The sequence below is a fragment of the Argentina anserina genome, chromosome 3, assembly GCF_933775445.1.
Source record: "Argentina anserina chromosome 3, drPotAnse1.1, whole genome shotgun sequence".
Taxonomy (NCBI): Eukaryota; Viridiplantae; Streptophyta; class Magnoliopsida; order Rosales; family Rosaceae; genus Argentina; species Argentina anserina.
This window is the reverse complement of record NC_065874.1, coordinates 28,660,120-28,669,958: the sequence shown is the minus strand read 5'-3', so window position 1 is coordinate 28,669,958 and position 9,839 is coordinate 28,660,120. Positions and strand designations below refer to the sequence as shown.

The window sequence follows — 9,839 nt, the reverse complement described above, 5'->3', positions numbered from 1 at the left end:
TATAATTGCTCCTAAAGAGGGCGGTACGTACCACTTACGAACGATCCGAAGCAAAACAACCACCCTAGCGTTGAGATCAAACAACCACGATTAACGTCAGGCACGGACCTAGGGAGGGGCTTAGGTGTGCTGCAGCCCCTCTCAAGTTTTGGAGAAAACAAATTTGCAGGAACATGTATATATGGTGTTGTTGTAGTTCAGCAGCTGTTAAGGTGTTTGAAACAAAAAAAACGACAAAAAAAAGTAGAAGAATCAATTGTTTGATTAAAAGAATGACATATTGTTGAGTATAATCAAACTATTTGACCAAAAAAAACAGCAATAAGGTGATTAAGATCTCTCTAAAGACCAGTCTTCTAACTACTTGATCTTCAGCCATTCTCCTTATCACATCCGCAAATAGAGCTCTTCGGAATTCAATAATCTACTTCCCTTCTCTTCTTATCTCATTCTCCCAACCTTATTTAAAGTATTACACTTACATTTTTCCCGGATTAAAATTTGTATTAAGTAGACGAGAAAAATGTTAAGAATAGTTTTCTTATTGTGCATAAGGTAAATCTAGCCTCTCTCGGTTTTCAATCCTAATTTCGTGCATGATTAACTTACAAACGCTTCCCTTGTTGACTATGATCGAAAACGTCAATGTCTCTCGTATGCTTAAAATAGCGATCTACCTCATTGCAACTGCATCGAGTTCTAGTTGGTGTATATTGTAACCACTTGTTTGTTGCTATAGGCGAAGTTGCAGGCAGTCGTCGTCAGACACCAGTGTACATTGACTGCATGTACAATAATGTTCTTTTTTATTTTTGGGGTTCTTGGTGAATGAGAGACTGTTTTGGCAGAGCTTTGGCTTGTACTTGTGCGCAAGGTTGATGATCATTGAACAATGAAGACGTGTCTCTATAAACATAGCCTTGTTGTCCCAAATAGGAGATAGAATCAGATTGGAAGCTGAAATCTTCTTTGATTCATGTACTCTAAATCCAACTTGATATAGAAAAAACTAAATCCAATCGGGAAACAATTAAGGGTTGCACGGCATATCTCTTTCTTCAACTAGGAAATGGCTAGGTTGGCCTCTTGTATCCTTATCAACTCGGACATGATTTCATTGTCTCATTAAGAATGCATCACGACATCACTACTCCTTGTCCAAATATGATTTGTCTTTCCTGAAAAGAAATCGACGATTAAAGAATAAGAATGAATGAAAATAGGAAAGTAGAATCTTAGTCGAGTAAGGAATCATAGCTCAATAAGGATTTCTAACATTTAATACGATTTCATTATCAAAACATCCAAATTCGGCATAGCTCTACTAAAACATACAAATAACAAATATGAACCTAAAACAACTAAATAAGTAGTAACAAAGCATAAGAAAATATGACAAATATACATTAAGAACGTCACACTTTGTGCTCTTATCACTTCCCTGAGTTATCTCCTTCAATTTTCCATAGATCTCATCATCTGCATCGTCTCCCACAATTATATTTATGTTTCATCATCTCCATCATCATATGTAGCGGCATCTTCATCAATTCAATTTTCTATAGTTGGATACTCAAAATTGCATGTTTGGAATGCAAAAATGACTTAATTTTTTAGAAAATTGAATGGGTAATATCTTTCTCTTCACTATTCTTCATCATCTTCTACTCCAAATTGGTAATTCTTACTACCGACCAAAACCAAACTGAAGTTTCGGCTACCGAATTATCGGTTATGAAGCTCAATAAATCGGTTGCGATTTGAGGTTTTTGATACCGAAATCTTTCTGTTCGACATCGGTTAAGGCAAAATTACCTCGCTTGGTAGTCATGTTAGGATTATGGTGTATCTATACGGTATTTACATTCGCCTTGTACACCACATGTATGAACCAATTTTGTAATCTAGCAGCCCAAAACCCGCCACGTCAGTCAAAACACTCGAGAGCCGATTGCCCACTTAATCCACCATCTCAAAATGAGACCAACTCCACTCATACCGACGTGGCCGCTATCTGTTGGCCCAAAAGAACGACTATTATATTTGCCGCGCCTAAATCTTCGGCGACTTGTTATCTTAAAAAAAAAAAAATATCCTTGTATTCCTCCACTGCCATCCCCTCCTCATCTTCTTCTCCACTGAGAGTCTGGGACTCAATCCTCTCTCTCTCCCATGGCGAAGACTCTAATCTCTTCCACGCCGTTCGTCGGCACATCTCTCCCCACCCTCTCCCGCCGCGTATCCTACACGCTCCCCTACCACCGCTCGGCCAGAAATGGCCTCGTCGCCACCAGAATCAAGCTCAGCCTCCACGACGTGCCTCCGATCAACCCCTTCGAGTCCGGCATCGATCTCACCGCGCTGTACGCCCGAGCCGAAGGCCTTCTTTACACGCTCGCCGATGCTGCCGTCGCCGTGGACCCGAGCGCCTCCGTCGCCGGCGACGCCGCTGTCGACGTGCCTCAGAAGAATGGCGGATGGTTCGGTTTCATCTCCGAAGGCATGGAATTCGTGCTCAAGGTAGTTTGAATTTTCATCGAAATTGTCATTTCTGTTATTTTTGTTGCAGTAATTGTTTGAATTGAGGAGGCTGATGAAGAATGATGATCAAGACTTGTTTGAATTTGCTATTAGATTCTGAAGGATGGACTATCAGCTGTGCATGTGCCATATGCTTACGGTTTCGCAATCATATTGCTAACAGTAATTGTTAAAGTCGCCACATTGCCTCTCACAAAGCAACAGGTTGCTGTTTGGCTTCATTGTACTGAAGAAATTGTGGTGTTTTAGTGTTTTTGTTGCTTATATTATAGTTTATATGCAGGTTGAATCTACATTGGCTATGCAAAACCTGCAGCCGAAAATCAAAGCCATTCAAGAAAGATACAAAGGAAACCAGGTGAGGAACTAAGGATGAACCTAATTGGAGTATTTTACTATTATCTTCTATATTGAATTCTTGTTTGATTTTGCTATGCTCGTATTAGGAAAGAATACAACTTGAGACATCAAGGCTGTATCGGCAGGCTGGGGTTAATCCATTAGCAGGTAACAGCTTTCATTGATCAGAATTATGTATGCGTACACAATTTGCATTTTGCATTGATCCTTCATCACCTATGTAGCACCGACACCGACACCAACTCCGCGACACCGACACGGCGCGACACGACAAATCTTAAAAACCTAGATCCTGACACGGCGTCGACACGGAAATTTATATATAATTTAATAAATATTAATGTGTAAATATATATATATATATATATTAATGTTCTTCACATCTAGCAGATTCTCAGCAGCCAAATATTTCTTGGGTTCTTGAATTCCAGAGAGACCCACTTCAATTCCCACCACAGAATCACAGATACGGCTTTTTTTGCGTCGTTCTCTGCTTTGAAGCAAAACAGAAGGAAAGTTGCGATGTGGGAACTAAGTGTTAAGGCTTAGGGCTTAGGTTTTGAAAAAAAAAAAATTCAAAATGCTGATGTGGCGTGTCAAAAATAATAGGTGGCGTGTCGGTCAACGTGTCGGGCCGTGTCAAAAAAGTCAACATTTTACGACACGCCACGTGGCGTGTCGGACACTGTGTCGGGGCGTGTCGGGCCGTGTCGGACACTCCGACACTTCAGCCTTTGAAGTGTCGGTGCTACATAGTTGAATCATCACTGTACTTGTGTTCGAAACACCCTCAGATGTAACTTCTAGGTAGACAGAAGTTTACGTCTTACATAAATTTGAGGACTATTTTGGTTCATGTTGCCGTAAGGAGTTTGAAAACGTTTTGTTGGTGTTGAGTGTAACCTGATTTGCAGTGCGTGTTGCCTTTAGCCAGATTCTGATGTTCTAACTTGGCTATTATTGAAGGTTGTTTACCAACTCTGGCCACAATACCAGTCTGGATAGGTTTATACCAAGCTCTTTCAAATGTGGCAAATGAGGTAACTAACAGGTCTTGTATTAAATTTTCATTGGTGAGAATGGCTATCTTTATTATAAAATTCAACACTGCTGATCTTCTCGTTTTTTACACTTGAAGGGATTGTTGACAGAGGGTTTCTTTTGGATCCCCTCTTTGGGTGGTCCGACTTCCATTGCTGCTCGCCAAAGTGGATCAGGAATTTCTTGGCTCTTTCCATTTGTGGTAAGAAACTATATGATTTCGATGACTATGAAAGCTAGGAATTGGCAAGCTACCAAGTCTAATAGGCTTTTTCGTAGAACATTTAGGCTTTAAATGTTCTTAGATTCTACCTTCCTATATTAGCTATAGTAGATCAATTTAATTGATATCCAAGATACATATAATGAATACCTTCTTGATTATATCTGGAGTACTTTCACATTTTTTTACTCTAGTGTCAGCCCACAATCACTTTAGTTTATTTGGTCTAATATCAACGTGATTATTCTTTCACTTTGGTAACTTTTTCAGCTCAATCCAATATATTATTATATCAAACTGATAAACAGAAAAGACATGCCAAACTCCAAATTGTGGCATTTTAAAGAGTAATATCATAATGTAATATGTAAGGCACAGAATAACCATTATTCTCTCCCTCCTCTTTCATATTTGATTATTGGGAGGAGTGATATGGCACTGAAGAGCTCTTGAAAGATAGGCAGATGAAAAGAATGGGAAATCATGTGGATATATGAATTAAGTTGTTCTTTCCAGCTCTCAAGCGGATGGAACTATAAGTCTGATAACCGGCAGGAGATGCAAGTTTTAATAAGTCGGGTTTACAAGCAGGAAAGTGTAAGGGTAATAAGGTCAGTTAGAACTAGAAGGAGAAAGAGGATTTGTGGTAGAACAGCCATTCTGTTTTGTCCTAGCCACCTAAAGAAGTGAGATAGCCTGGTAGTTCTTATGCAGCTGATTCAATAGAAAGGCCCTCAAGTGATTTTGCTCTCCCATATCAATAACTAGAATGAAAGAAACGAGAATATCAAGGCATCAGGAAAAAAAGGAAAAAAAGTATTCTCATTTAATTTGTGCTGTACTAATTTGAACTCATATTTGTAATTGTTTAGATGAATATTACTGATGGTAAATAAGCCATATCAGTACATGAGAAGGCACAAGAACTGCGAAGGATGTGCACGTTTGAGTACCAATGTATTTATGCCTGCTCGAATTTGTTAGTTGCATCATATATTCATATTAATACTGAGGCATTAAAATTATTTAAGTTCCTATTACAAATCTGTGCAGGATGGGCATCCACCATTAGGCTGGTCTGACACTGCCGCATACCTAGTTTTACCTGTCCTCCTTGTTGTTTCTCAATTTGTTTCAATGGAGCTCATGAAGCCTCCACAGGTAAAGAATTTTGTTGATATTGGCGTCTGTTTCCCTTTTTGTTATTTTGTTTTTTGCTATAAAGGAAATATCTGGTTGGAGGGAGTTAGGGACTCAAATATGGGTTGTTCATATACAAGCGAGATTGTTTGAATTATATCAGACATTTACTTTTCTTTTCCTTTTCATAACTGTAACTTTCATTTTGCAGACAGATGATCCAAATCAAAAGAACACACTCCTTGTACTTAAGTTTCTACCGCTCATGATTGGTTACTTCTCCTTGTCCGTTCCTTCAGGATTATCAATTTACTGGTTGGTTTCTGATTGACAGATCTAATTTGTTTTTCCACTTGGGCATGCAATATAATTTACTATTGATTGAATATATGCCATTTGGTTCTCATATTAAGTTCCCTGGAGGGTCCCCATAAAGAACATAATTCTCTATTTCTTGCCCTCTTTTATAGTCCCACCAATCAGGAATGGCTCTTTGTATTTTGAAGTCTATATATGGTGCTTATGGTATAACTTATCATAGATTAGTTATCTGCATGTACAATACTAATATCTGCTGCTGCAGCTGGTACTTACCCTTGGAGTTACTTCATTTCAATTGTAGTTGTATTTCTTTTTTTCGGTGTGGCTTCAAGCACTATAAAGATATTGATTTAAAATGATTTCGTACAAGTATTGTTATATCTGTTTACAAATCACATGATCTGTTATTATTAGTATTTGTTTTTGCTGTGGTTTCAATTGATTCAAAGATATTTATAAAAAAATGATATGTTATTATTATTGCTGTCAATAAATCATACAATGTGGCTTTCAGGTTCACAAACAATGTACTTAGCACAGCGCAGCAAGTATGGCTACGAAAATTAGGAGGTGCGAAGCCTGTAGTAAATGAAAATGCAAGTGGAATCATTACAGCAGGACGGGCAAAACGATCAGATTCTCAGCCTGCACAACCTGGCAGTAGGTCAGTGTAGGATGCTTCTATAATATTATTTCTTTCATTATTTCTTCATAGAGCTTTATTTCTGACATAGCAGAATTGATAATCAACAGATTTAAGCAGTTAAAAGAAGACGAGAAAAAGAAAAAGATGAACAAGGCATTACCAGATGAGGGTCAGTCACTGGCTTCTACATCTGATTCTGAAGACGGTTCAGATAATGAGAACAAGGACAAGGTAAAAATTTGATGAGGCTGTTCTCCATTTTATTTTGCTATATATGCATAAAATAACGTCTACCGAAGAATTGCTTTTCCATCCTGTGTGGGTCATTTAAAGATAGAAAAACGTAAATGAATTACGTTTTATGATCATGTTGAAGAAGATATAGGTTTGCATATTTGGGCACCTGGTTAGTTGATTGTCTAAGCAGTAAATTTAATAGACTCATGGATTGGATAGTCTGGACATTCCTTGTCCTCACTCTGTAAACAGTCAACTACAAATTTATTCCCCTTAGCTTTGTGCCTCTGAACGGAAACTGGCGATGTAAAAGAAGAATTAGGACATGCGCGATAATTCATTTGAAATTGGTGAGAGTTTATGTAAACAGTCGGTACTGCAAAGTTTGAACAAGTGGACTGTAATCATAAACACAATGGAAAAGTACATATATGTATATCTTGTAGGCAGCATCTTATGGCAATGTACGTCTATCAAGCACTATTATTTTGTACTACATTTCTGGTAGCTCACATACTTCGATTCTCCACTCAATCATCTAGAAATATAATGTATATTTATTTATTTATTATTTTTATGACCATGTTAACTGGAAATGGAGTATCAATTTATGTCTGTAAATGGCTATGTAAGCATTGATTTTGTTAAATTTGTTTATGCATTAAGACCAGTAATTTATGTTTATTCTACTGATATAAAAATACTCATTCTCAGTAGGTTAAAGAAATAAAGACTTCACACATGCTTGTAACCTGTACATGCAACGATTGTAGGTCATGAGAGATTTATATAATGGTCGAGTTTCTATTAGTCAGCATGTAAACACTGTATGAAATGACTATTAAACTTTCTAATATCATTGATCTACGTCTTTCGACTCTTGGAAAACTAATATAAGCGTTTTATCAGGGTGAGGACGTTCTGGAAGAGGCATATGCTTCTACTGCTAATAAAGATCTTCCAGACTTTCCTCGGCCAAGGAGAAGCAAGCGATCTAAGAGGAAGCGTGCTGTGTAAATTGACTGTATACTGATTAAGTTTGTAGTTCACGGTGAGTCCTGTATATCTCAGCCAAGAGTTTGTCGTTAATATATCTCCAACTATATGTTGGTTCATTCATTTTGAGATATAATACAAATCTAGCTAATTAGTTCTCCTGTTTAGACTGCTCAAATGAAATACTAAGTTGGTAATAACTACCTTAGTCAGCGTAAACACATAGATGTAAGATGATATTTAGGTTTTGCATAATGCAATTCTCTTTTTTGGGAGCAAAACAAGTTGTAAGTTTTTGTTTGTGGTGATCAATATCTTGGGATAAGTTCTGAATTCTAATCCCTTGTTCTTAGAAATTATTTGATTCTTGGTTGTCTATAGTGACTTTGCTAAGAAATCATCGCAGCTGACTGGTTTCGTAGAATCTGGAAGCTATGTTCAGCGGACTTCTAATTGTTTTATATTTCAGTTTCATCCTTCTGCAAATTACTTGAGCCTTCAGGATAATTAATATTATTTTTTGGATGTGATCCCTTATGTGGTTCATTTTGCCCATTAGCATGTGAACCCTTCTGTGGGCTTGTATCTCAAATGCTCCGATACTTGTACTTGACTTTTTTTGTTTTGATCAAATTGGCTTAGATATTGTCTTGTAATTTCAAAATTGACATACATGTGAGCTTACACTAAAAATTTGCTCATGGGTAGACCCAACTAGAATTTAAACTTCCCAATTTTGTACAAGCACATAACTCAAAGGTGTGGTCATTTGGCATACTTGAAAAAACTGACATTTTTCTGGTCTCTAACCAATTTAATGACCCTTGATTAGCTCTACTTAGCATGTTAAGTACAAATGGATAATTGTTCATTGCTTAGATGGAGGGCGATGATTGCCTACTGGGTTGGGTCCTGATGGAGATTTATGAATCCATTTCCTTCCTCTTACCTGTATTTCAATATTTTGTAAAGATGTAAACAGCCAAGGTCAGATTGTTTAGCATTGACTATATGTAAATCTTCTTGAATATGTGTACTGTTTAAGATCCACACACCTTAGTAGGTAAAGCATATCTGGTTCCCGACCCTGGCCTTGAACTACGCAGTGCAGGATTGAGCTTGAACTGAACTGTGGCCACCAAGAAAGAAAGATAAATGTTTTATTTTATATTGAAGAAAGCAAGGTACAACCAGCTCAGTTCTCTGTTCTTTGTTTTGAATCTTTGATAAAATGTTTGTTGACACTTTCATATTTATTACGCGAAAAATAGAAGACAGTAAGTAAACAGTTCTCTGCCATGGTTAACAGCAAATTGAGGATTCTGTTCCACGTCAAAACGCATCAGTTGGAACATCCCTGCAACTTGGGTGGAACGTGACTGCATTTGTGGTTAAGCATAGTAGAGAAATACTCTAGAGTGATTTACCTGATTCAAGATCTTGAGCATTAATAGTGCAGTAGTGGTATTGAGAAGTTGCGAGCAGGAGGCATAGAAAGAGGAGAAGAATGTGGCTCTGTCTTCCCATGTGAGCTCAAGCTGAATTCTGCTTTAGGTGAATAGGAATTGTTGAGATATCTGTTGTTGTTGTTGGAGAGGTCTTTTATAAGCAGGAAGAAGCTCTTTACCAAGGCATATCATTGCCTAATTTGAAAAAATCGTGGGACTTGTGCTAAAAGTGCTTAGGCATCCTATGCCAGTTTATACACTAAGAACTTTTTAGATTAGGAATTGAATTTAGGTTGCTCCTCATTATTAGTTGACTTCTTTGCAGTTATCATTGCATACATAATACGTGTTCGAGTACTTGAACCATGCTGTCTGACAACTGGAACTGAGAAACCAAAATGCATGTTAAAGTACTCAATTGCTTACATAATGGAATGTCTTGATTGTTTTATATCTTGTCTCTTTCTTTTGCCAGAAAAGTTTAGTTTTCAATTAGTGCCTTCTTTTTCTTCTAATTACCGCGCCTTTGTTTGTGCAAGTTAAACCCTCCCTGTTCTTATTAAACTCTGTCTGGATAAATGAACTATTGGAATATGATAATTTGATTTTCTCGCCCCGCTCTTGCCTCACTATATTTTCAGCTAGCCATGTGTCATAAATCAAATTATCCCTTTCTTTACTGGTAAAACTTCTAGTGATACATGATAATCCATAGATTTGTAATACATGGCTCCTTATGGGAGTCGAATTTATCAGGACCAGCCGCCATTCCATATTGAGGAAAGGAGAAACCTTTTATTTTTCCTTTTATGTTCTGGATGCTAACCCCTGTACAATCAGAAGTACCTTGTTGTGATCATGATGTTGTTCACCACACTTGGATGTG

General features: G+C 37.5%; 2 protein-coding genes across 5 annotated transcripts; one reads left to right on the top strand and one right to left on the bottom strand.

The window, feature by feature from the left end:
* The first annotated feature begins 2,103 nt into the window (after window positions 1–2,103).
* On the top strand, window positions 2,104–8,947 carry LOC126787693 (inner membrane protein PPF-1, chloroplastic). 4 transcript variants are annotated; one of them, XR_007671257.1, is made up of 13 exons: window positions 2,104–2,520; window positions 2,635–2,745; window positions 2,825–2,899; window positions 2,988–3,048; window positions 3,868–3,941; window positions 4,040–4,144; window positions 5,219–5,326; window positions 5,517–5,620; window positions 6,141–6,290; window positions 6,380–6,503; window positions 7,419–7,560; window positions 8,612–8,689; window positions 8,815–8,947. XR_007671257.1 is itself a non-coding variant. In XM_050513591.1 (12 exons), the coding sequence occupies exons 1-11, from the start codon at window positions 2,173–2,175 to the stop codon at window positions 7,524–7,526; spliced, it is 1,368 nt and encodes a 455-aa protein (XP_050369548.1). In that variant the 5' UTR covers window positions 2,104–2,172; the 3' UTR covers window positions 7,527–7,560; window positions 8,612–8,947. The 4 variants fall into 4 exon arrangements, 2 of the variants coding, with proteins under 2 accessions (XP_050369548.1, XP_050369547.1); XR_007671256.1 differs by having other exon boundaries at window positions 8,777–8,947; XM_050513591.1 differs by having other exon boundaries at window positions 8,612–8,947.
* On the bottom strand, window positions 8,069–9,059 carry LOC126787694 (CLAVATA3/ESR (CLE)-related protein 46). Its single transcript, XM_050513592.1, has 3 exons — window positions 8,933–9,059; window positions 8,561–8,634; window positions 8,069–8,454 (listed from the first exon to the last, which is right to left on the bottom strand). Exons 1-3 carry the CDS (start codon window positions 9,030–9,032, stop codon window positions 8,374–8,376), a joined length of 255 nt encoding a protein of 84 aa, XP_050369549.1. The 5' UTR covers window positions 9,033–9,059; the 3' UTR covers window positions 8,069–8,373.
* Window positions 9,060–9,839: the final 780 nt, after the last annotated feature.